The 26,475-nt window shown below is 48.6% G+C and overlaps 1 protein-coding gene across 1 annotated transcript in view; it reads left to right on the top strand.

Annotated features, from left to right (window-relative positions):
• FAM110A (family with sequence similarity 110 member A) overlaps positions 1–26,475 on the top strand; it is a 331,582-nt gene that overhangs the window by 35,107 nt on the left and 270,000 nt on the right. Inside the window, exons 2-3 of the mRNA XM_055104552.2 lie at positions 4,970–5,074; positions 20,724–20,816. Of these exons, the coding sequence (XP_054960527.2) occupies positions 4,970–5,074; positions 20,724–20,816 (198 nt within the window). The remainder of the gene's footprint in view (positions 1–4,969; positions 5,075–20,723; positions 20,817–26,475) is intronic.

Consider the following 26,475-nt stretch of genomic DNA (forward strand, 5'->3'; position numbering starts at 1 on the left):
CCAGACATTTAATAAGCTTGTTTTGTTTCCCTGGGTGGCATATATCAAGCTACCAGCAAGTGTTTTGTTTTCATGGCCCTCTACCCACATATTGTTGCAAAACCTCACTTTACTGCCCTTCTCCCTTAATTTCATGCTTACAGTAGTATTGCCCGCTCTCTCACTTCCCAGGAATGCCAAGTCGATTACAGCTCAAGAGCCCAATCTTGATTGTTCCGTAGCCTGGAACATGGTGCTGAGATAGATGCTGTAACTGAGTGTGGGCTCAGTGAGAAAGACTGCTGCAATTGATTAACGATGTCTGCCAAGCTGTGTAAAGTGAAGTAATGTCATTCCCTATCACAAGTCCTAACCTGGGGTCCATGGAAAGAATTTAGTTGGTCTGTCATTAACTTGGATAGGGAAAGTATTACATCTTTAATTTCATTAACCTCTATCTGAAACTTATCATTCCTTCAATTATGAATGCAGGCAACAGACCACAGTGGTATTAGCAGGACCTGTGACTTTGTCACCAATAGAAATCACAGATTTTTTAAAATGACATTACAGATGTTCCGCATATCTTGAAATATAATTTACATGCACTGTGACTTGGAAATGATGTTATTTGCTAAGTACTCATTTACTTACTCACATTTGTTTAGCACCTAGTCAACAGCCTGGTGACGTGCCAGGACCTGGGCGGGGTGCTAGGCAAAAGGGAGATGCGTAAGGCTCAGTCCTTCCCTCAAAAGAGAAAAGCAGACAGTGACAATGGAAAGGCTTGATGCTTTGATGGGGGAAGTACCTGAGGCCCCCAACCCAGCCCAGAGGGATCAGGGAAGGCTTCCCAGAGGAAGTGGCCTCTCAAAGGAGTAGGAACTAACCAGACCCCTGAGTGCTCAGAAAAAGTGTTCAGGGAGCAGAAACAGCATGAGTAACGAAGCTAGGAAAGAAAGAGGACACAGGGCTTACAAAGTATTCCATGGCGGGGATGGGGAGGGGAGGAGAGAAGCGGGGAGATGGCTGGGGGGGTCAGGCAGGCCCCTGGAAGTCATGCTTGGCGGTACCCTGGTCGTGGGGAGGAAGGGGTGCTGGCGCTTGCTGCCCCATCTGTCTCAGTGGCATTGAGCTGTGACTTCAGTGGCCTGGGGAAGTTCAAGGTCACCTCTGGGGTGGAGGAGGTGGAGACCATCTCACCAGGGCTGGCAAAGGCCAACTGGGAAGCTGGGGCCGATACCTGCCCCTCACGGCAGCCACCGCAAGGGGCCTTCTGCTCCGAAGGCCCGAGCAGGCCCTGTTCCTTTATTTATGGGCCGTGTGAGCAATTTGCTGCTTGCTGGCCGGCTGGCTGGGTGTGCGATGCGGGGATTACTCACGCCCCAGTTGTGGTCCGGCCTCTGCAGGCTGCGGGGTAGTGAGTGAGGTAATTAAGTGTAAAAGATGGAGCAGGCAGGGGAGGGCTGAGGGCGGTGAGCAGTCACTGGTTCTTTTCAGGAGCAGGGGAGTGAGATAATGTAGGATAATAGCCTAGCCAGACCCTGCCCAGGCAGCCCGGCCTGTGCTGAGAGGTGCCCCCCAAATGGCCAAGACAATTCAGCCTTTTCAGGGAAAATGGGGGGGCTTGGGCAGGGCCTGGCTCCCAGGGACAGCTGTATGGAAATGACAGCTCCTCTCCTTCGTCCTGTCCTGTGTTGGCTCAGGGTAGGGGCAAGTGTAAGTGTCTTCAGCTGGGGATGAGGCCAGGGCAGGGGGCAGTAGATGGGCCCAGGAAAGCCGGTGGGTGAGAGGAGGGATCCATGCGGGGCTGGGAGACTGAGCTGTGTGTGTGGCACAGGCACAGTGGTTCGTGGCAGCAGACTCCAGGGCCTGACTCACCTGGTGGAAACTGTGGCGTGGCTTTGGCTAGCTGTGTGACATCAGCCTAGTTGTGGTCCTTCTCTGAGCCTCAGGACTCTCATCTGTCAAATGGGGCTGTCAAACAATTCCTACTTCCCAGGGGTGTTTGGAGAATGGTTCGTAGCGCCTGATGCACAGGGGCTACGAAATGCTTGACATGGTGAAGTCCAGAATCAGAGTGCATTAGTCATTCACTCATTTAGTGGATAAATGTTTATTGAGTGCCTACCATGTTCTAATGGTTCCTGGGAAAGCAGCAGTGACTAGAACAGAGTCCCTTTCCTCTTGGAGATGACATTCTAATAGAGGAGACAGACCATTAATCATGAAACACATAAGCATAAAAGGTCATACCAGCAATCCCACTTCTGAAAACTTATTCTATAGACATGTTTGCATACATGTGGAATGAATGCATTCATGGTTATTTATTGCAATTTTGTTTGGCATAGTAAAATCTTAGTAATGATCTAAATGTCTGTTACATGTGGGCTGACTAAAGTATGGAATATCCGAACAAAGAAATATTATATAGCCATTAAAAAGGGTGAGACCATTTCTATTTCTGTTTATTTTTATTTACTTTTTTTAGAGATGGGATCTCACTATGTTGACCAGGCTGGTCTTAAACTCGTCACTGGTGAGACCATTTCTTATGTACTGATACAGAAAGCTCCCTAAGATGTTTTGACAAATAAGAAAAGGAATGTGAAGGATAGTTTCTGTAAAAGAGGAGACAGTTTGAAAAATGTATTTCTATTAGCTTGTGTATATATGAAACTAATAATAGTTGTTACCCAAGGAGAGGAGTAGGGTTGGAATGAGAGACAGGAAGGGGAGAGTTTCACTGTATACTTTTCTATAACTTTTATTTTTGTATGAAGTGAATGTATTACTAGTTCAAAAAAGAGAAAATAAATATTCAGCTTCCTCTTTCCTCCTTTCCTTCCTCAGCATTTGTTGGAGGTAGCTGTTGAGATTTGGGACTAAGCAAGAAAGGCAGCTGAGTGAGGTGGTGGCTCAGTGTGCCTGGGGATTGAACAAACAGGTTCATATATCAAGGATAATGAGAGCCAGGTTGCTCAGCATCAGAGAAGGGAATTACAAGTATGAAAACAGGAAAGGCTAGAAAGAACCCTGTGGTGTTAGATTGGAGTTAGAGGAATCGGTGTAAACTCATAGCTTTTGATATATATAGTTACATAAGCATGCATGCAAGTGTGTGTGTGTGTGTGTGTGTGATGCATATGTGCATTTCCCAGTTCTGTCCGAAAAGACAGCAATAATGAATACACCATGTAGCCATGAATACACCTAACACCTAGATCTTGGGTTTTAAATACTATTCTCCACTGAAAGGAACTGGGGCTTGGGAAAATAGTAGATTTGAGGGCTGGAGCAGGAAAAGTGCCCTGTGCCTGGTACCATGGTACATGAAACATCTAGCTGCGCCATATGATAGGCAAGTGCTCAAGTAATGCTGAGGACATGTCAAAAGACCAAGGTGCCAACTTAAAGGGACTCCCAATGGCCAAATCTGGGACAACTTGAGTATCAAAATAATGACAGTAACAGATTATAACCCATGAAATAAAAATAGTCCTGATATACAGACACATACATGTATTACATACACACATACATACATACACACATGTGCAGCAAGAGAAAGCTCTTTCTTACATTAGAATGCCCAATAATAGGTGTGGAAGGAAGGATGCAACCAGTATGGTAATAATTGATTCAAACAAGAAGCATTACTAGATGCTAAAACTGAAGCCATTGTGTGAAAATTCGTTGAGGAGTAGGATATTTACATAGTCTTAAAGAGTCTTTCCACAAGATACGATACCTGCAAAAGGAAGGAAAGTGACTTTATAGCGAAGAAACATGGCAGAGACTATCTTAGTCGAGTGATCAAAGGCTGCATCACTGTTACGGGACAAACTGACATGAGGCTCCTGATGGGATGCACAGGGAAGAGTGAAAAATCACTTCTGTGATGTTCCTGCCAGAGACGCAAAACTGAAATCTAATCACGAGGAGCCGTCACATAAACCCAATTTGAGGAACCTTCTACAAAACAACTGGCCTGTAACCTGGGTAAGTATCAAGGTAATGAAAGGCAAAGAAAAACTGAGGGACCGTCACAGATTAGAGGAGACTAAAGAGATAAGACAATGAAATACAATGAGTAATTCTGGATGGATCTTTTTGTTTATTATAAAGGACATTATTATTGAGACAATGGACAATATTTGACTGGGCTCTGAAGATTGGATGGTAGTAATATATCAATGTCAATTTCCTGATTTTGATGATTTTATTGTGGTTATGTAGGAGAATATGCTTGCTTTTAGGAAATGTACACTAAAGTATTCCAGGATAACAGGGAATCAAATTGACAATTTACTCTCAAACAATTCAAAGAAAATCTCTCTCTATATAAATCTCTAAGAGAGAATGATAAAGCAAATATGTTTAAATGTCAATATTTGGGGATTCTGGGTAAACAATATATGAGAATTCTTTGTACAATGTTTGCAACTCTTCTGTAGGTTTAACATTATTTTACAATAAAGTTATTTACATGAAACTGAAACCATATGATGTCAAGTAATGATAAGTGATATATAGAAAAATCAAGTGGGCAGAGGAACAGAAAATGAGGGGCTGGTGCTATTCTCGATGGTATGGTCCAGGCAGGCCTCTCTAGGGGAGGACCTTAGAGCAGAGACCTAGTGGGAGGGAGGGAGTAGCTCCATGGATACTTGGGGAGAGTCTCAAAGGCTGAGGGACCCATCTGAGAAAAGGCCCAGAGTGGGACCAGCTTGGCCTGTGTATTAGTGTCTATTGCTATGTAACAAATCATCACCAACTTAGTGGCTTCAAACAACAGCCATTTAGCTCACAGTTCTGTAAGTCATCGTCTGGCACAGAGCAACTGAGTTCTTTGCTCAGGATATTACAAGGTAGAAACCAAGGTGTAGGTTGGGCTTAGTTCTTATGTGAAGGCTCTGGGGGAAAAATCCACTTCCAATTTCATTCTTTTCTTTTCTTTTTCTTTTTTTTTTTTTTTTTTGTGCAGTTGCAGAGAGGAAAGGAGGAAATTTTTCGATAGAAAAATCTTGGAGATCCTGTTGCTGTCACCCATCGGGCTGTTGGAAGCTGGGGTTAGTCCAGAAGTCTTCAGGTAATGCCAGGGTGTTGCCCTGGCCAGGAACTCTCAGTTGCCTCTGAACTTCTTCCAGCCCCACATGATGGCTAAGCTCTCCATGAAAGGAGACCAATTGGAAACAAAGCCAACATTCCCAGCACCCTGAGGGCACTGAAGGATTGGCTAAGTTCTCCCCGGCAAGCCTGTTCCCCGAGAAAATGGACGACAGAGTCCTTAAAATGAAAGAGCTGGGGTCTGTGCCTATACTCACTCTTTCAATGAATCTACGACGGATCCCAGGCAGGCCCCCACAATGAGGCGGTGTTGTTCAACTGAGGTAATACCCAAGGTTCGTTGTCTCATGGCCACAGAAAACTAGGACTCGGACACACCAGAGTGAGGTTAAGAGCAGAAGTTTAATAGGCAAAAGAAAGAGAAAAGCTCTCTCTGTTGCAGAGAGAGGGGTCCTGGAGAAAATGGGTTGCCCCCAAGTTCATTCTTGTTGTTGGCAATGTTCAGTGTCTTGCGGTTGTGGGACTGACCGTAACAGACGATTTTTTTGTTGGCTAGAAGCCACCTGCATTCCTTGATGTGTAGCCCCTCCATCTTCAAGTGAGCAATGGTGTTTCGAATCCTCCTTATGCTTCATGTCTTTGACTTCCTCTTCTGTGACCAACTAGGAAAAACTCACTGCTTTAAAAGGGCTCTTAGGATTAGATCAGGTACTGTGTTAGTTCACGTTTGCATTGCTATAAAGAAATACCTGAGGCTGGGTGATTTATAAAGAAAAGTGGTTTAATTGGCTCATGGCTCTGCAGGCTGTACCAGCATGGCTCTAGCATCTGCTTCTGGTGAGGCCTCGGGAAGCTTCTAATCATGGTAGAAGGTGAAAGGAGAGCAAGTGGTGTCACATGGTGAGAGCCAGAGCAAGAGAGAGAAGGGGAGGGTGCCAGATTCTTTTATTTTTTATTTTTGTTTTTTGAGACAGAGTCTTGCTCTGTTGCCCAGGCTGGAGTGCAGTGGCACGATCTCGGCTCACTGCAACCTCCACCTCTCGGGTTCAAGTGACTCCCGTGCCTCAGCCTCCTGAGTAGCCGGGAGTACAGGTGCACGCCACCATGCCCAGCTAATTTTTTTGCATTTTTGGTAGAGATGGAGTTTTACCATGTTGCCCTGGCTGGTCTCGAACTCCTGAACTCAGGCAATCTGCCCACCTTGGCCTCCCAAAGTGCTGGGAATTCAGGCATGAGACATGGCACCTGGCCCCAGACTCTTTTGAACAAGCAGATCTCCTGTGAACTAACTGGGTGAGAACTCACTTATTACCACAGGGCTGGTGCTAAACCATTCATGAGGAATCCGCCCCGGTGATCCAGTACCTCCCACCAGGCCCACCTCCGACACTGGGGATCACATTTCAACATGAGATTTCAGAAGACACACATCCAAACCATATCAAGCATACCCAGAGATTTTCTGTATCTTAAGGCCATTGATGCCAAATAACATAAGCTGATCACAAGAGTAAACACCACCATGTTCACAGCTCAGGGTATTTTACAGGACATGTACACAGGATGGGGAGGACTGGGCTGAAATCCTGGAGGCCATCTTAGAATCTGCCTATCATAGTTGCCGGGGTTGAGAAACAAGAAAGCCAGTGTGGCTGGAGCACAGTGAACAAGGGGGTGCAGGGAGGAGAGAGAGCAGAGTATCACAGGTGGAGAGACACATATATACCGCCTAGCCTGACGAGAGGCTGAAGGCCTGAAAGTCACCTTGTGCAATTGTGGTTCCTGAGGAAGGGGAGGGTCATGCGAGTTCCTCCATGGATTCACTTGCGCTGAAAAGCACCCCTGGGGTGGGACCCAGTCGATGATGTAAGTCAATGGAATGCGTGTTGAAGAGTAGCCCTTGGAGAACCAGTGGGCTGCTGGGCATAGGTGATAAGTTCTGCTCTGTGCATTTGGCCCAGTAGGCACAATGCCAAGAAGCCATGGGCTCGTCAAGGGTCCATGGAAAAGTCTGAAATCTAAAAAAGCTGGCTGGAAAAATATTTTAAAACTTTCCAAACTTGAAAGACTTAGTGAAGTGCCTACCAAGTAGCATTGTGTCAACGGGTCATGAGCAACGCCCAAGTCTCCTAATAGTTACATATGCGTTCTATGTGATGTGACTGCGTTTTGTTTCCATTTTAACATTATTATATTTATTTTTTCATAGTATCATGTGCAATGTACAAATAAAAAGGAACAAAAGGAGATGCCCTGAAAAGCAAGTCTGTCTCCCACCTCTGACCCCCAGCCACGCACCCTCTCCCCACTGAGGCGTTTCCTGTACTCAAAGGTATTTTGTGCACATGCTAATGAACATGTATATATACGCTTGACTCCTCCCCTTTTCACATTGGTGGCTGTTCTGCCTGCTTTTTTTCTTTTTTCTTGGCAGTACATCTTGGAGATGTTTCCTATTGGCTCGTGTGGAGCTGCCCATTCTTTTGTACAGCAGCAGAGCAGTCTGTTATTTGGATGAACTGTCATTTATTAACTAGACATGCCCACAACCCTGCCACCTCTTTTCCTAACACACTGGGCAGTCTTGGCCTCTCCCAGGCTCCCTGGGAGGGTCACTACTTTCACAAAGATGATGCCCACTTCTGCCCATGGAATCTGGCTTGCCCGGTAGCTACCTGACAGGGTTGAGTGACACCACCCAGAAGTGCAAAGAAGGCAGTAAAGAAGAAAGAAGAATTTATTAGGTGCCCGAGGAAGGGCTCAATCCTGCCAGTCTAAACATTGTTGTACATACCTCCTGATATGTTTTTCTAGAATGTCTCCAGGAACGGATTGCTGGGAATAAGTGCAAAATAATGCCCAGTTGTTCTCCAGAGTGGTTGCACAGCTGACTCCCTTATCACCAGTGTCAAGGAGTCCTTGTTCCACATAATTGATCACATTTGGATTTGTCTAGCTTTTTAAGTTTTGCCAATTGAGTAGACAGGAAATGAGCTTTTAATTTGGATTTCTCTAATTACTCAGAGGTTGAGCATCTTTTCAAATGTTTGTTGGCTATTCACGTTTTCGCTTCTCTATGTCTGTCCAAATCCTTAGTCCATTTTTCTTTTTGATTGTTTGTCCTTGTCTTATTGATTTGGAGGGGTTCTTTATATATTTGGGTGCTAATCTTTGTCAGTTAAATTGTTACGGACATCTTCTAGCTTGTGACTTGTCTTTCCACTTTTAAAAAATGGTGAACTTTGATGAACGGTATCGGTTGTAATGTAACTAATTTATTAATATATGCCTTTATGCTTTGTCCTTTCTGTTTCTTGCTTCAGGAATCCTTTCCAACCCAAAGCCATCCCCATGTTTCTATGATGCACATGTATATATATTATTTATTTATTTATTTTTTGAGATGGAGTCTCGCTTTGTCCCCCAGGCTGGAGTGCAGTGGCGCAATCTCGGCTCACTGCAAGCTCCGCCTCCTGGGTTCACGCCATTCTCCTGCCTCAGCCTCCGGAGTAGCTGGGACTACAGGCGCCCGCTACCATGCCCGGCTATTTTTTTTGTATTTTTTTGTAAAGACGGGGTTTCACCATGTTAGCCAGGATGGTCTCGATCTCCTGACCTCATGATCTGCCCGCCTCGGCCTCCCAAAGTTCTGGGATTACGGGCGTGAGCCACCATGCCTGGCACATGTATATATATATTTTAAAAAGATCATATGTGCATCCTGTTTTGTAGCTACTTTTCCACTTACCTAACATGAAGGAACATTTTTTCCATGTCTAAATAGTCTATAACATCTTTGGTAAATGGTTGCATAGTTTTCCATTGTATGGAATATACAGTCTTTATTTACTGAATCCCCTATGATGAACATTTAAGTTGCTTTCAGCTTTCATATGATCAATAATGCTGCCAAGAATATCCTGAAGCTGTTGGGGTCCACATTCATGATCATTTCTCTTAGATAAAGTCATAGAAATGAAATTGCCCGTAGAATTTAAGGCTTCTGATACATTTTACCAAATTTGCCAGAGGATCCACTTTTGATTCCTTTCCAAGAAGCAATATGCCATTGTGTTCAATTGCCCTTCCCAAGAGTCTGGAATCAGCAAAGTAGGGGTCCTGGAGATGATGTTTGGAACTGGAGCTGTTAGCAGGCATGTTCTGTTGTGTGCAGAAATAGTTACTGTAGCAGATAAAGATTTTCCCTGTCCTCTTCCTTCCTACCCTCTCCTGACTCCTGACAGGTAAGATGCCATTATTAGTACTATTAAGAGAAAAGAGCCAAGAAATTAGGCCTGCTTTGGTAATGATTCTTGGCTAATTAATTGCATTTCCAATGGCCATAAGCTCCTGCTTCAACCAGCACCTCTATGTGTTGAAGGCAAGAAAAGGGGTCCACTACAGCTGCTACCTCCTGGGCTGGGCACATAACATTCTCATAAAAATGTTTGTCCAGTCAATGAAGGATTTCGGGTTTTTTTAAGAGACAGCGTCTCATTCTGTTGCCCAGGCTGGAGTGCAGTGTCACGATCACGGCTCACGCAGTCTTGACCTCCTGGGCTCAAATGATCCTCCCACCTCAGCCTCAAATGATCCTCCCACCTCAGCCTCAAATGATCCTCCCACCTCAGCCTCCCCAGTAGCTCGGACCACGGGCACATGCCACCATGCCTGGCTGATTTTTGTATTTTTTGTAGAGATGGGGTTTCGCCATGTTGACGAGGCTGGTCTCGAACTCCTGGCTCAAGCAATCCACCTGCCTCGGCTTCCCAAAAAGATTACAGGCATGAGCTACCGTGCTGCCGGTCAGGAATCTTTTAAAAGTCTCCTGGGTTGTCTTGGATGAGAAAAATAAAAAGAAGTCTCCCAGAGAACTCGAAAGCCTTAGATCAGGATTCCCTTCCTTCAGAGGGGTAAGAGGTGGGTGCCAAGCATTTAATTCTTAAGCATTTATTCTAGCAAATATCAACATGTATAGTAATTGATACTTTTATAGTAATTGATACTAATTTTCATGTATGGCAGCACAAAGTTTCCCATTAGCGTGAACTGGCTTTTTGTTTTTTTAAATGAGGCTATTTAAAGAAAAATATTAAGTAAATTGGTGGAAGATAGCCTGCAGATGGGGGTGGGGAGGAGGTGGTGTAATTCTGCCCAAACTTCGAGAAACTTCGGTGGAAACCGCTCCTTGAGGAAGGCCTTAAGCCAGGGCTGGGTTGGGTCAGGAGAAAGCAGGGCCTTGGGATTCCAGGCCGAGGGCGCTGGGAGGCTCTGGAGGGTGCAGTGAGGCTGCCACAGTCAAAGGCCGGGCGGCTGGGAGGGGCTTTCAAAGCTCTTCCTGGTATTGAAATCATATTTAGGGATTATAAAGTGTGATCCTTCTCATTGTGTCATTTGACACTCACAGCAACTTTGTGGAGTTTCAGGCAATAAGGAGATTGCCTTGTCAGTTTACAGAAGGAAACGGAGGCAGAGAGAGACGCAGCAATTTGCCCAGGGTCTCAGGTGAGTAAATGGCCTCAGTGGTGGGTGTGGGCAGCATGGCTGTAAGAAGCGGAATTTGGTCTGGAATTTGTGGAGATGTGTCAGGAGTTGCACCTCTGGGACTAGGGCACTCACAGCCCTCTCCTAATAACAATAACAACCACCATTAGCATTTATGGAGTGCTCGCTGCGGGCTGGCTCTGTGCTGAGCAACTCTGGCTGTCTCACTGCACACTTTACACTAACGCAATGGGAGGGGAGGTGTCATTATCCCCCAGAAAGTGTCAAGGGCAGGAGTTATTGATTCATGGTGTCTGCTCTTGTAGAAATTTGAATTCCAGTAACGGAGAGGGGAGCCAGAAAATAACCACGGGAAGACATCAATGAATGAGATAATTTCACATAACGATAAATGCCAGGGAGAAAAAACCCACAGGGCAATGTGATATGGCCTCTGGAGGTAGAGAAGGAACTGCTCCAGATGAGGCCATCCTTGAAGGCTTCTCTGAGGAGGTGACATTAGAGCCAGAGCCAGTAACGTCTGGACTTGAACCTGGGCTTGCGGCATGGGAGAGTCCTGCATCTGACTCCAAACTTCCCCTCCTCTGTCTCCTGTGGATCACAGAATGCTTTTGCCAGAGACTCAATCCCTTGTTAAGAATCATGGAGTTGGCCGGGCACGGTGGTTCATGCCTGTAATCCTAGCACTTTGGGAGGCTGCGGCGGGTGGATCACTTGAGGTCAGGAGTTCAAAACCAGCCTGGCCAACATGGTGAAACCCCGTCTCTACTAAAAATACAAAAAATTAGCAGGGCATGATGGTGCGAGCCTGTAATCCCAGCTGCTCAGGAGGCTGAGGCAGGAGAATTGCTTGAACCTGGGAGGTGGAGGTTGCAGTGAACCGAGATCCCACCACCGCACTCCAGCCTGGGTGACAGAGCTAGACTCTGTCTCAAAAAAAAAAAAAAAAAAAAAAAAAAAATCATGGCGTCCTGGCTTAGGGAACGGAGTGTCCAGGGACTAGGGATGAAAGGATGGTAAGATATCCAAGCTGGAGAGACCTCACCTGTGGTGCTGCCTTGTCCAACTCCAGGAGCTTCATGCACTTGCCGACAGTGGAGTTATGCCACGTTAGGGGTCACTCTAGATGATTCCCCTGGCCAAAGGGAAACCAAGTCCCAGAGACGAGATGGGTCCTGCCAAAGGCTGTAGCTTACAGCTGTGCAAGTTGTGCTGGGCTCCAGGGAGCCCAACTGGAGGCTAAGGGGATGCCTTGCATCCCACCAGGGGGCTGCACCAGGAAGAAAGGGTACCTGTTTCTAATTCACACAAAGGAATGCTATGGGCTAGGGGTGGCCCTGAGCCTCGTGGAGGATGGGGGCAGAGGTGAGATCCCCACATCGTTGTGCCATCCTTTTTCCCACCTCTCCTGCTTCCTGCTTTGTTCCTGCCAGCCCCTGGAGGGCAGGCGGGTGAGCATCTTCACCATTGAGGGATGCCCCCTCCTTAATTGTGGCAAGGGGGGGCCTTTGCAGCCCAGTGCAGGCCTTATGGGACAGTGAAGAGGAAAAGAAGCAAGCTGGCCGGGATTCCCTGGGGTTTTTGTGGAGCTGACAGGCTGAGGAGTGGTTGGTTCCGGGGGCGGGGGTGGCCCAGAAGTGCCTTATCTCCTCTGGGCCAGTGTCAGCTCCTGTCCCCAGCCTGCAGCACAGGCTGGAGCTGCCAGCCGAGACTGGGGACTGCAGCAAATTTGCATTTATATTGGAGACTTCTGTTTCCAGGGCTTGGGGGGAGGAGGGGTGGCCACCACCATCAGCTGAGCAGAGATGCAGGAGAGGAGGGGCCTGCAGCCCTGTCCTGCCAGGGGCACAGGAAGTGGCCGATGGGCCCAGTCTGCCTGGCTGAGGGAACAGTGGCACAGAAGGTTCTCTGGGCACGCAGCCGGCCCCGACAGCCTGCCTGTCCACCCTCCCAGACGCTCGCCAACATCAGCTGGGAGTTGGCTCTGCCCCCAGGCCTGGGAGAAAGGTCAGAGGCCGGTGCCAGCAAGGGACTAAGCAAGGCCAAAGCACTCCTGTGACAGGGTGCAACTGCGTGTCACCCGGTCTCAGCCCCACAAAATTGTAAATTGTTTTAGCCAAGAAAACGGAGGCTCAGAGGGGCTTAGCCATTAGCTCAAGGAGATCCAGCTTATCATCCATGCCTCATGAGCCTCCCAGGAACACCCGGGCTACTCACACACCCTGGATGCCATCTATACTTAGGGGACAAAGAGGAGTTGACACCCCTTTTCCAGCTAAGTTCTCGAGGGTCAAGGGAAGTTATTGCAGGCTCGTGACACTGTTAGGGCTGGTTTTGTGACAGCTTAGGAATCATGTTTCTTTCTCTCTTTTCTTTTCTTTTCTTTTTTTTTTTAGAGACAGCCTCACTCAGCTGCCCAGGCTGAAGTGTAGTGCAATCATGGCTCACTGCAGCCTCAACCTCCCGGGCTTAAGAGATCCCCCCACCTCAGCCTCCTGAGTAGCTGGGACCACAGGAGCATGCCACCATGCCTGGCTCATTTTTTAATTTTTTATTATTAGTAGAGACTGGGTCTCACTCTATTGCCCAGGCTGGACTGGAACTCCTGGCCTCAAGGGATCCTCTCGCCTTGGCCTCCCAAAGTGCTGGTGTAAGTCATGGCTCCTGGCCTCATGTTTCATTTTATGGTGAAATCCATAAAATGGGTTTTTTAAGGGTGAGGTTCAGGCCAGGTTTCCCCTTGTCTTTGGAGAATGTAGCTTCTCCCATCTGTGAGGTTCCATGTGAAGAAGGAATGGAAGGAAGGAGAGAAGACAAGAAGGGAAGGAGGGGGGACAGGAGGAGGGAGAAATAGGGAGTGAAGTATAGAATAAATAAATAGAAGAGGGGGGCCGGGCATGGTGGCTCGTGCCTGTAATCCCAGCACTTCGGGAGGCCAAGGTGGGCAGTTCACCTGAGGTCAGGACCAGCCCGACCAACATGGAGAAACCCTGTCTCTACTAAAAGTACGAAATTAGCTGGGTGTGGTGGTGCATGCCTGTAATCCCAGTTACTCTGGAGGCTGAGGCAGGAGAATCGCTTGAACTCGGGAGGCGGAGGTTGCTCTCCAGCCTGGGCAACAAGAATGAAACTCTGTCTCAATCAATCAGTCAATCAATCAATCAGTAGAAGAGGGGATAGAAGGAAGGAGTGGAAGGAGGGAAGGAAGGGAGAGGGAGTAGATGAGAAGAGAAGATAGAGTCATCCTGCACCCCGCCCCCCAGGTGTGCTTGTTGCTGCTGGAAGTGCCCCCTCTGTGCCCTTTCCCTGGCTGTTGTATGGAATGGCGGTCCTCTCCCCATCCTCCTCACCCTACAGCTGAGACCTCCTGACCTCCAGTAGCAGGTGAGCCCTGCTCCAGGTGGGGGACAAGTGACAAGCTGGTTGGGGCTCCAGGAAGCAGAAGTTGGGGCCCTGTTGTGATCCCTGGGCTTTATTTCCATCCTCAGGGCTCAGCTGCCTCTGGAGGGGGCTCTGCCTTGCTCTTTGGGTTCTCTCCACACACTCCCTCCCCCACTCTTCCAGACGGAGGTCTTGGCCCCATTCCCCCAGCCTGTGGCTGTAGGCTTGCAGCTGACAAACCTCCTGGTCCTGGCTGTCCATCCAGCAGAACAAGCCCTCCCTGTCTGTCACCAAACAGTCAGGACGGCCTGTTCCACCTGGCAGGCTGGACTATTGCCCAGCTTAGTCTTGGGAAGTGAGGACCAGGGCTGACAACCCACTGCCTGAGTTCAAATCTTTGCTGTGCCTCTTTCTGGCTGTGTGGCCTTGGGCAAGACCCGTTACCTCTCTGAGCTTCTGGCTTCTCATCCGTCAATGGGCATAATGTTAGGATCTGCCTCTTGGATTACTGTATGAATGATACGAGATCGTTCATGGAAAGTGCTTGGCTTGGTGCCTGGCACCAAGACATTTCAGCTTATATTATCCTAGCTGTATCCTTCAGTGTCTGTCTGGCCTAGGTGGGATGTCAGGTTCCAGGGACCTGTCCCCATGCTTCCTCCATTAACCCCTTTATGACTAGTGTCACCTGATATGACTATTTCAACACACATAGGATTGAACCCTGGTACTATTATACCATTACTACTTCTCCTAGTTGTTGTATAAGTGCTTATGGGATCAGGCACTGTTCAAGCCATTTTAAAATATGACTCCAAATTCCTTTAAATTCCTCTAATCAAGAAGTGGGGCCTGTGTCCCCTCTCTTGATTGCTCCCAGGAATAAAATATGGTTAAAAATGACCATGCTGGCTGCGTGCGCTGGCTCACGCCTGTAATCCCAGCACTTTGGGAGGCTGAGGTGGGCGGACCACCCGAGGTCAGGAGTTTGAGACCAGCCTGGCCAACCAACATGGTGAAACCCCATCTCTACTAAAAATACAAAAAAATTAGCCAGGCGTGGTAGCTGTAATCGCAGCTACTCGGGAGGCTGAGGCGGGAGAATCACTTGAACCCGGGAGGCAGAGGTTGCAGTCAGCCTAGATCGTGCCACTGCACTCTAGCCTGGGCAACAGAGTAAGACTCCTTCTCAAAATAAATAAATAATAAAAAAAATGACCATGCCACTTCTGCTTGAGTCTCCGAGGACACTCATTCTTGGAACTCTTGGAACCCAGCCTGCATGCTAGGAGGAAGCCCAGGACCCACGGAGAGGCCAGGTGTGGATGTTCTGGCCTGCAGTCTCCACTGTGCCACTCCTAACTGCCACACATGTGAGGGGAAGACACTTCTAGATGATTCTAGTCCCCTGCCTTCAACTCTTTTCAGCTGAGGCCCCAGATACCGTAGAACAGAAGGAAGCCACCCCCATGTGCTCTGTCTGAATCTGTGAGCATAAGAAAATGGTTAACAGTACTACATGTTGGGGTTGTTATGCCACAGTAAATCACCAGAATCCCTGTACTGACTCATTGAAGCTTCACAACTTAGGAAGTAGCTGTTATTATCATCTCCATTTCATAGATGAGGAAATTAAGACCCAAAATGCTTTAGTAAGTTGCCTGAGTTCACAGATCTTCTAAGAGGAAGAGCTGGGATTTGTGCCCATGGGTTTGAGCATTGAAGAATCAAGCAGGGCCCATGTCCTACAGGGCCTAGTGGGCCACATAGGTGACCGGATGTCATCTTGAGGGCCTTGGAGGGCTGTGGGAAGACACCATGTGTGGAATTCATGAGGTCGGGAGAGGGCACTAAGAAGCTTGCTTGGGTGCAACGTGGAGGGTGGGTGAGAAGGGGCTGGAAGTGGCCCACGAGGATGGACAGTGCCACCCTGCCATGGTCCACCATCCTGTCCATGTCCTGCTCCTCAAAGTTACGAGGGCAGCAGCAGGAGGCCTGGTCTCAGGCCCTAATGAGCTCTGCACCTATCAGAGCTTGGCCTAGCCGGAGATCCCAGCCAATTCCTTTGGGCTGACCTAGGCTGTGCCCTTGGATGGACAGAGCTGGGCAGTCAGGGCTGGGAGCCTGACAGTGTGAACAGGAAGTTGAAGGCCCAGGAGCACCCTCTGTTCCCTACACATCAAGGTGGGCCACATAGCTCCAAGATCATCTGTGCCAACTGGATCTACTGGGTTTGGAGTTGGCTGAAAGTGGCAGGGAGCCCACAAGAAGAGTGACCTAAAGAGGACAGACACTGATTTCTTTTTCTTATTACCAATCTGGAAGCAGGCAGTCCCAGGCTGGTATAATGGCTCTTTGATCCTCAGGGACCCAGACTCCTTCCATCTTGTTGTTCCACCCTCAACACTTCATAGTCCAAGGTGGCTGCTCATTCTCCGGCCATCATGTCCACATTCCAGCCAGAGGGAAGGAGGAAGAGGCAAAGAATGCTCTGGTCTCTTTAAGGACCTCTCACCCCCACCGCTCAGAAGTTGTACTCGGTACTCCGTTTACCTCTTCATGGCAGGAATGCAGACGCATGGCCACCCCTAACTGCAAGAGAGGCTGGGAAGCGTGGTCTCTGTTCTGCCATCCATTCACCCAGCTACATCGGTGGGGAGGGGGTTCTCATACTGCAGGACATGGCAAATCGCTTGGAATGCCAGCCACACCTGGCACCTGGAAGCCAGAGTGAGTGTTTTGAAACTTGAATCATTTAACTTCCTTGCTTAAAATGATCCTGTAGCACTCACTGCTCCCATGATAAAGGCCAAATCCTCATCTGACCCCCAGGGCTGCCTGAGCTCACCGTGGCTCACCTCTCCAGCCTCATGCCCTGGTTCCCCCAGCCCCATCCTCCCCAACTCACCCTAACATTGAAATCAAACCATGCCCACTCCATCCTCACCTTGGGTCTCCCTTTGTGCTCTGATATTTGGGTTCTCTTCATGCCACAGCTCCACCCAATATGTGCTCTGCTTCCTTAGCTGTAAAAGGAGCTCCCCATAGTACCCACTGGGCACATAGTAGGGTCACTTGCTTGGGTACAACGTGGCGGGTGGGTGAGAAGGGGATGGAAGTGGTCCACAAATAATGATTTGGGAGAACACAAATAATCAGACATAAAGAGCCACAGAGGCACTTACTGACTCTAAGGACTGTGGTTATAAAGCCCCTGCAATGTGCCAGGTTGGTACTATGGGGAGCTCCTTTTATAGATAAGGAAACAGTGCATGCTGGGCGGAGCTGTGGTGTGAGGCCCTGCTGCACTGCCTTGCTGATGAGAAAAAACACTTATGGGCAGAGCGCTTTACACTGAACAACTCTGTGCCTGCCTTTGTCTCAGGCAGTCCTCTAGCCATTGTGCCCCCCCCTTTTTTTTTTCTGAGATGGAGTTTTGCTCTTATTGCCCAGGCTGGAGTGCAGTCGTGCAATCTTGGCTCACCGCACTCTCCACCTCCCAGGTTCAAGTGATTCTCCTGCCTCAGCCTCCCAAGTAGCTGGGATTACAGGCATGCACCATGACACCTGGCTAATTTTGGGTTTTTATTAGAGACGGAGTTTCTCCATGTTGGTCAGGCTGGTCTCGAACTCCTGACCTCAGGTGATCCACCCACTTCGGCTTCCCAAAGTGCTGGGATTACAGGTATAAGCCACCACACCTGGCCCACTGTGCCCCTTTTGCACATGAGGAAATGGGAGAGGGACTGTGATTCTGTAAGGTCATATAGCCAGGTAGTAGCCATGCCTTGACTGGAACCCAGCTCTGCCTGCCCCTTGCCTGCTGGCAGTTGCATCACCTGCCTTCTCTGGGGAGTGAATGAGGACAAGCCACACTTGACCTTCCATGGTCCTGTAGCAGAGATTTTAAAGTCCAGCTTTTAGAGAGGAACGTGAAAGCCCAGAGAGGAAGGAACTTGCCCTTGGTCCTATACTCCATCAAGCACAATGCTGGGAAGGGACTCAGGTCTCCTGACTCCCAGTCCAGAGCTCTTGCACACTTTGCTCCTTCATGCAACAAATATTTATTGAGCACCTACTGTGTACCAGCACAGTGCTAGCCCTTGAGAACACAGCAGCAAACACAACAGACACAAAACCCTGGCCCTGTGGAGTGGACATTCCAGGGCTGGGTGGAGGAGTGGGAGACCAATACGGACCAAATAAGTCAGCTGCAGCACTGTCTTTCCTCTTATTTATTTCCGGAAACAAATAATTATGGAGAACTTTATTGCTATAAGACAGACATGGTCCTGACTCTCCTACAGTGAGAATATAGTGTTGGAGACAGGCACTCAATGAGAGACACATAAATAAGCAAAGTTCAGATTGTGATCATAGCTGAGAAGAAAACAAGGTTGAAGTGCTAGAGAGTAATGGGGATGCGGTACTGGTAGTTAACTTCAGATGGGGTGGCCAGGAAAAGCCTCTCCAGGAAGTGACTCTTGAGCTGAGACCCAAAGCATGCAATGGGGCCCAACGGTGTTCCAGGTGGAGGGAACAGCAAGTGCCAGGGTGCAGAAGTAGGACAGAGCTTGGTGGGAGAAAGGAACGGAGAGAAGGCCAAGGTGGCTGGAGCAGGGCGAGAGGGGGAGGTTGGCAAGAGGGAGGGGGCTGGAGAAAGTCCAGAGTGTCGTGGATAGACACTGAATAAAGAGAAGGGATGACTAGCCCCCTACAGTTCACCCCTGGGTGGGGGTTGGGTAGTCGTCTTTGCATCTGATAATTTCCCAGCTAGACCCCCAAGGGGTGGGGGCCAAACACCTGCTGGCCTGGCACTGCCTGTCTCTGCAGAGATAAAGTTCCCTGCCCCCCGTTCACCAGGACCCCGCTCTGTGGTGCCTCCACCTGCACAGTCAGGCAGGGCATTGTGTGTTCTGGCCGGCACACCTGGCATTCACCAGCCTGCTGGTTGCCTGATTTAGGGGCTCATCCTGCCTGGCTCAGGGGTCTGTTCCCTGGAGTCTACCAGCTGGGACTAGGCTGGCTGAGGAGGAAGACACAGGCGCTGGTGGTGGCCACAAAGAAGACACCCTTTACCCTTGCACGCCCATTGGACCATTTTTGAAACCCCAGGCCTCCCTTTTCCAGCCATCCTTCCCTGGGTGGCAGAGTCTGGGCTTGGGCAGAAAGGTTCAAGGGGCAGTTTCACTGCTGTGCTTAGAAATTTTCTCTCCCTCTCTGGGCCTGTTTCCTCATCTGTGCAACGGAAGGGTTGACCTGGATAAACTCATGGTGTAGACTCTAGAGCCAGACTGCCTGGGTTTGAACCTTTACCACGTAGTGGCCATTTGAATTTAGCTAAGTTACTCAACCTTTCGTTCTCAGTTTACCTGCATGTAAAATGGAGGTACAATAATAACACCTATTTCAAGGGCTGCGGGAGGATTAGGTGAATTATATATGTCTGGTGCTTCAAACAGTGCCTGCCCTATGGTAAGTGCTATATATTTTAACTCTGATCATTATTATTAACGTCTTTGGAAAACATTGCACTGGAAAGACTCAGTGGAGAAATCTGAGTTCATTTGTTTGCAAACTTTTTGGTCTTTGTTTTTAACAGAGAAGCTCTGCATTGGTCAGGAGAAATTTTACTCAGAGCCCCAGCTGTTAGCAGGGGATTGAAGGGGGACGCCTGCCCCACCTGCTTCCCCATCTCTGTGTCTGCAGCCCCCAAGAGGCCTACTGGAGCATAACTTGAAAATCCCTGCTCAGTTTATCTCCTTCAGCTCACAGTCAGGGAAACTGAGACTCAGAGAGGAGCAGGGATCTGCCCAGTGAGTGGCCCAGCCTAGACTAGAACCCAGATCTCCTATTTTTCTCAATACAAGACAAGGGGCAGGGGCTAAGAGAGAAGCTAAGACCAGAAGCCTCTTAGGGGACTGGGTGCATTGTGGCGTCAAGTCATTAGCATGCAAATGATATGCAAATGAATGCAAAACAGCATGTTTTATGCTAATTTGCAGAGTCGAGAGCGACGACATTTTTGGTAATAGGGCGGCAGTCCTGGTCCCTGGGCATTGCCGAACACGCGTCCTTTTTTTCTTTTCTTCTTTCGTTATTATGATCGGGCCCATAAATCTTGGTTTGGCTGTGACTCCGCCCCTTCTTGCTTGAAAGCCTGGCTCCTATCATTCTCAAGGGCTCCCTTGCCAGTCCTCTGGTCCGGCCTGGGCCCAGGGACAGGCCTGAGCAGTGGGTCAGAGAACCAGGACTCAGGAGCCACCAGTCAGAGCTAGAGGGTGACCCCAGCTCTGGCCTGGAAGCCACTTCTGAAGGAGGGGACCGTGGCACTTCCTCTGAGCTCCCACAGCCACTGTGGCTTCTGTGCCATTGTCTGTTTGGGGCTGGCTTGCTCCTTTTCTTGTCAGGGCGCCCAGTACCTGGAACACAGGTTCAGGATGTGTTTGGTGTTTGAAGACTGAATCCATATATGGAGAGCTGGTGGTGTACCCTAGTGATGAGCCTGCAGTCTCTGAAAATATGCAGCTTGAGTTAAAATCCTGGCACCACTACTTTCTGAGAAAATAGTAGTACGTACTCACAGCTAACCTTTTGTTTTTGTTTTGTTTTGAGACAGGGTCTCGTTCTGTGGCTCAGGCATGAGTGTAGTGGCATGATCACAGCTCACTGCAGCCTCGGCCTTCTGGGCTCAATCCATCCTCCCACCTCAGCCTCCTGAGTAGCTGGCACTACAGGTGCACACCGCTACCATGCCCAGCTAATTTTTTTTTTTTTTTTTGTAGAGATGGGGTCTTGCCATGTTGCCCAGGCAGGTCTCGAACTCCTGGGCTCAAGCCATCCTTCTGCCTCGGCCTACCAAAGTGCAGGGATTACAGGTAAGAGCCATCACACCAGGCCCATAGCTAATTGAGCACCTACCATGTTCCAGGGCTCTGCTTTGTAATTGTTGTTAACGCTGTCACTGATAAGAGTATCCTAGAAGGTGAGTATTGTTATCATTGCTCTCATTTTACAGAGAGGGTTAAATGATTTGCCTGAGGTCACACTCCCCAGGGGAATGGTAAAGGGGTATTTATATTTACTAAGGATGAGTGCTTCATCAGGCAGGGGCCTTTAAGCCACTCAGCAAAGCTTCTGTCACAGGGTACCAGGGTCTCCACCTGTGCTATCAAGCCACTCTTTTGACAATGTTAAACTTTACCTGAGCCCTGTGCTCCTGAAAAACAGCGATGGTCCAGAAATCCCCCCAACTTTTTGTTTTCTGAAGTCTCCCTACCTTTTCTGTTCAGGGAAATGGCTTAGCAAAACGAGCCACCCTTCCCCATATGACTCAGATAAGATGTAGTCCCCTCTTTCTAGTGTATCCTGTAAGACTGGAGGATGACTCCCTTGCTGGCCTGTGATCTTTCCCCTTTTGCTGGAACCTGCTGACAGGGCCAAGGACCCTCCCACTTCCCATTCTTTGTCTCATGGTTGATTAGCTGAGATGAGAACTGTGTGTCCTCTCTGAAGCCAGCTAGACACAGAGATGAACATTTCCTCTTCAATGGACTGATGGAGATATCCCCTATTTGTAAGACAATCCCCACTTTAAATCCCTCCTGCTGTAACCTGTCTCCTTACCCCTACAAAAGTCAAAGGCAAATCCATCCTGTCCAGACACTCTGATTTTGGGATCTGGGATGCTCTCCCTGTTGCAATAGCATGAATAATACCATCAACCCCAATTCTTCCGTGTATTTTGTCTTTGACCCTTTCCACCGTGCTGTTTTCCACCTAAGGCTCTGAGCTAGGTAAGAGCCCTGTGACCTTGGAGTACTTCTCGGGCTTCTCTGTACCTTAGGTTTAAAACGGATGCGCACAGGCGTTATGTCCTCAGGTTGTGAGATAAAAGGAGACGACGCCAGGGAAACGCTTGGTCGCTTGGCACTGTGCCCAGCAGCGTGAGTGCTCCAGAAATGTCAACCATTGTGAGTCCAGGAGAGGAGAGTGGCGCTCGGAGAGGGAACGGGACCTGCCGGGAGACTCACAGCGGGAGGAAGTGGGAGTAGGGCGCACGTCTGGTGACCTCCGCCCCCAGCTGTGGGAGTGCCCTGTGACCCCCTCATCCTGCCTTTGGATCACAAGCTGGGGTCGGGGGAGGGGATGGTGGGGGGGATACTGCTCGATCCTCCACTCCCCTCCGCCCGCCTTTGATTGTGGTGAGCAGCGAGTCGCGGAGCAAATTAACTTTTTGCACACTTCATTATGCGCCGCCCCGCGTCCCCCGGGGCCGAGGCCCGCGCCCCCGCCCCGCGCCGACAACTCGATTGGGCAATTAATCTTCGCGCCCCCCACACCCCCTCCCGGCCCCGGGCCTTTGTGCGCCCCCCGGGCCGCCCGGTCTGCTCGCGCAGATAAGGCGCCCCTCGCCGCGCGGCCCCGCCTTTGTCAGGGCGCCCGGAGGCCCGGCCGCCGCGCTGCCGTCTCGCACCCCATCCGCGCGCCCCCGCCCCTTGGCTCGGTCCATCTGTTTGAGCTTCACAATCCTCCAGCGGCCGGGGGCTGGGGGAGGGGTCTCGCTCTTGGGCAGGCAGCCAGCACCCCCCTCCCCCCGGCCTCCCCACGTGTGACAAGTGGCCCCCCCACCCAGCCCCCAGACACGCGCGCGCACGCACACTCGCACGCGGGGCCGCCCTGTTAAGCAGTGCGGTGTTAATTAAGAAGGTGGGGGGGGGGGAAGCACAGCAGCAGTTTGAAGAATTGTGGGGCGGAGGGTTCCCAGCGGTGTCCAGAAAAGAGGGGGACCCTGCCACCCATCTCGTACCCCAGGTGCTTAACGCCTGGTTATTGGCTTGGGGATCTACAGGCTCCAATGGCTGGGGGGTGGGGGTTAGGGGAGGTGGGAGGTGGGAGGTGGGAGGGAGAGGCCTGGGAATTTGCCTGACAGTGTCTCTTTGTGCATTTTTCTGGGGTTTTGCCAGCAGTTGACCCAGCCTCAAAAAGGTAGCCTGTGATTCAGGTAGTGTTGAAAACCAGAGGCCTAAAGGGAGGATAAATCTGGGCCTGTTTTAGAGGCCAATAGCGTGGTGGTTCAGAAAGGGGTTCCAAAAGTTCTCCCTACTCGCCGTTGAGGATTTGCGTCAGGTAACCACCCTGCGCCCGGGGCGGTGGAGGTGATGGGCTGAGACCGTGTTGGCGCAGTGCTGGGTACACAGTGAGTGCTCACAAGTGCTGGTTCTTGCTGTTTTCTGTGATTTTCCTTGGAGGGGCACAGGGAAAACCAAAAATGGCTGGTGCTGGAAAGAGGCCCTTGAGTTTCATCTCACAGCTGGCAGTAGGGTGAAGCTTGGCAAAAAACCTGTGGTCTGTGCTGAGCTTGGGGCTGGGTGTGTGTGTGTGTGTGTGTGTGTGTGTGTCTATGGTCTTTGAGAAGTGTCTTCATCAGCATGTGACTTGTGTGAGTTTTTGGGTAGAGAAGGCACAGCCTTCACTAGTTTCTACAAGAAGGGTGTGATCCAGTGTGCGAAGAATCCCTGTGTGCAGGGCTGGGAAATCAGCTTCATCTCTTCCATCCAAGAACAGCATGGCTGGCACGCTTATTGTGTGCGGAGTCCACGGTAGCGTCCCTAGGTGCTAGGGACAACCGTGAGCAGAGCAGAGTTCTTGGCTCCCTTCACAGACTCGCAGTCTCCTTCGGAAGATGAATGAGAAATAAAATAAACATGTAAGACATGAGGTAGGTCAGTAGGTGACATGAGCTTTAGATAAAAACAAAGCAGGGCACCTGATTAGGAGGGTGGGCCCTACTTGCCAGACCCCTACCCTCCTCCCCAATACAGTGTGTATCATTGCCTGGGCAGGAAAGGGCCACACTCCTGGGTCTAGGGAACTAGGTCCCTAAGTAGCCTCATGTCCCCACCCACTAGGACCCAGCCTCCAGCCAGTTCTGTTGCATGGGGCAGGGTCCCTGGGAAGACGGGCAGGCCTCAGACTGCTGCAACCTCTGCCCCTAGCCCTGAGGTGGTGGCAGTAGTGTTTCCCTCTGATAATGACATACTCCAGTCTTGCATGACCACAATGCCTCATGAGCCCACAGTCCAGAAGGGGCCTGGTGAGCAGGAGCTGAATTAAAATGGAAAATACGGCCTCCCTTCCCCCCTTCCTGTTCCTCCCCACTTACTCCCCTCATTCCTGCTGCTCGTGAAGCCATGGGTGAATAGTTTCTCAGTCTCTTTGCCTTGCTGAGCTGGGTTAGTTGGGTTAGCTGGATGGACATCTCCTTATGGATACTAGAGTTAGGAGACACCCAGAACCAGCAGGTGGGATTTTAGAAAGTGCTGTTTGGCTCTGACCAACCCCTACTCCCACCCCATGCATAGCAGGGTTAGTTTCCTCATCAACTCTGGTCTCTGATTCTGATGTTCTGCCCCTAAGCATCCTACATTCTAACATTGTAGTCTTCTGACTTTTTAGAATTTTCACATCCTATGCATCTTACACGAATATGGTGAAGTTCTGATTTCCGCCCTTATGTTCTAGATTGAGTCTTCAGTATTAATTTTGTTGGGGTCTACCCATTCAAATAACAATAGAGAAAGACTATGTGCAGAGTCACATAATACTAGTCATGATAGTAGCAATTAACATCCTTTTGACCTTGGTTTTATTTAACAGTTTTTTTTTTTTTTGAGAATTTTCTAAGCGCCAGACACCATTCTAGACATTATACAAATAAATAGATAAAAATGAATAAATAAATAAATGTTATTTTAGAAGGTGCAATTGAAATTGAGAGTCAAGGCAGGACTCACTAAGAAAGTGACAATATTTTCTTTCTGCTTTCAGTTATGGAGATTTGAAATCTCAGTTGATAAGGTGGATTTATTTCTCCTTGCAGGTCATTCACTTTTTCCTTCATGTATTTTGAATCTCTGCTATTGGGGGCATAAATATTTAGAATTGTTATATGCTCATGATTAACTGACCTTTTTTTTTTTTTTTTTTTTTTAGATGGAGAGTCTTGCTCTGTCGCCCAGGCTGGAGCGACTCACTGTGGCGCAATCTCGACTCACTGCAACCTCCGCCTCCTGGGCTCAAGAGATTCTCCGGCCTCAGCCTCCTGAGTAGCTGTGATTACGGGTGTGCACCACCACGCCCAGCTAATATTTGTATTTTTAGTGGAGATGGGGTTTCACCATGTTGGTCAGGCTGGTCTCAAACTCCTGACCTCGTGATCCACCTGCCTTGGCTTCCCAAAGTGCTGGGATTACAGGTGTGAGCCACCACGCCCAGCCTTGACCTTTGTAATCATTATAAAATGACCTTATCTTTCCTGGTAATATTCTTTGCTCTGAAACAAACATTGTCTGATATGAAACTAGCTACTCCTCCAGTGTTATTTTGATTACTGTTACTTTCCATCTTTGTACTTTTAACTTGTGTGTTTACACTTAAGGTGTGCCGTTTTGAAGGTTGGGTCTTATTTTTTTTTTTTTTAGAAACCAATATTTGGGTCTTATTTTTTTTAAAAAATCCAATCTAACAATCTCTGCTTTTTAATTGAGGGTATTTAGACCATTTACATTTGATGTGATCATTGACGTGGTTAGATTTAAGTCTATCATCTTGCCGTTTGTTTTATTTTTGTCCCATCTGTTCTTTGCTTTCTTTTTCTTCTTTTTCTGTCTTCTTTTGTATTAGCTGAGTTTTTTTTTTTTATTATTTCATTTTAACTCCTCCTTCTTTATTATATCGTTTTACCTTCTCTGTTGGTTTATTAACTGTAATGTTTTGTTTGTTATCTTAGTAGTTACATTAGGCCTTATAAGGCTGGGTACGGTGGCTCACACCTGTAATCCCAGCACTTTGGGAGGCTGAGGTGGGCGGATCACCTGAGGTCAGGAGTTTGAGACCAGCTTGCCAATATAGTGAACCCCTGTCTCTACTAAAAATACAAAAATTAGCCAGGCATGGTGGTGCATGCTTACAGTCCCAGCTACTCGGGAGGCTGAGGCAGGAGAATTGCTTGAACCTGGGAGGCAGAGGTTGCAGTGAGCTGAGATAGCACTACTACACTCCAGCCTGGGCGACAGAGCAAGACTCAAAAAGAAAATCATGTAATAGTATACTTTCATTTCCTTCCTGGCCTTTTTGCTGTTGTTGTCATACATATATATATGTGACAGACTCCACAAAATGTTATTATTTTTGTTTAAATGCTAAGTTATCTTTTTTTAAATTAAATAATCAGAAAAAATTTTATATACTTAACTCATGTAGTTAACATTTCTGGTGATCTCCATTCCCTTATGTAGATCCAGATTTCCATCTGGTATCATTTTCCTTCTGCCTGAAGGATTTCCTTTATCACTTCTTGTAGTGCAGATCTGTTGCTGACAAATTCATTCAGCTTTTGTATGTCTGAAATCATCTTTATTTCATCTTCATTCAAGCCTTTTCTTTCTCCGACTGTTTTTAATATTTATCTGTTTGTCACTGGTTTTGAGCAATTTGTTCATGATGGGTAATTTCCTTCCTGTTTCTTGTGCTTGA

This window comes from Pan paniscus, chromosome 21, assembly GCF_029289425.2.
Source record: "Pan paniscus chromosome 21, NHGRI_mPanPan1-v2.0_pri, whole genome shotgun sequence".
NCBI lineage: Eukaryota > Metazoa > Chordata > Mammalia > Primates > Hominidae > Pan > Pan paniscus.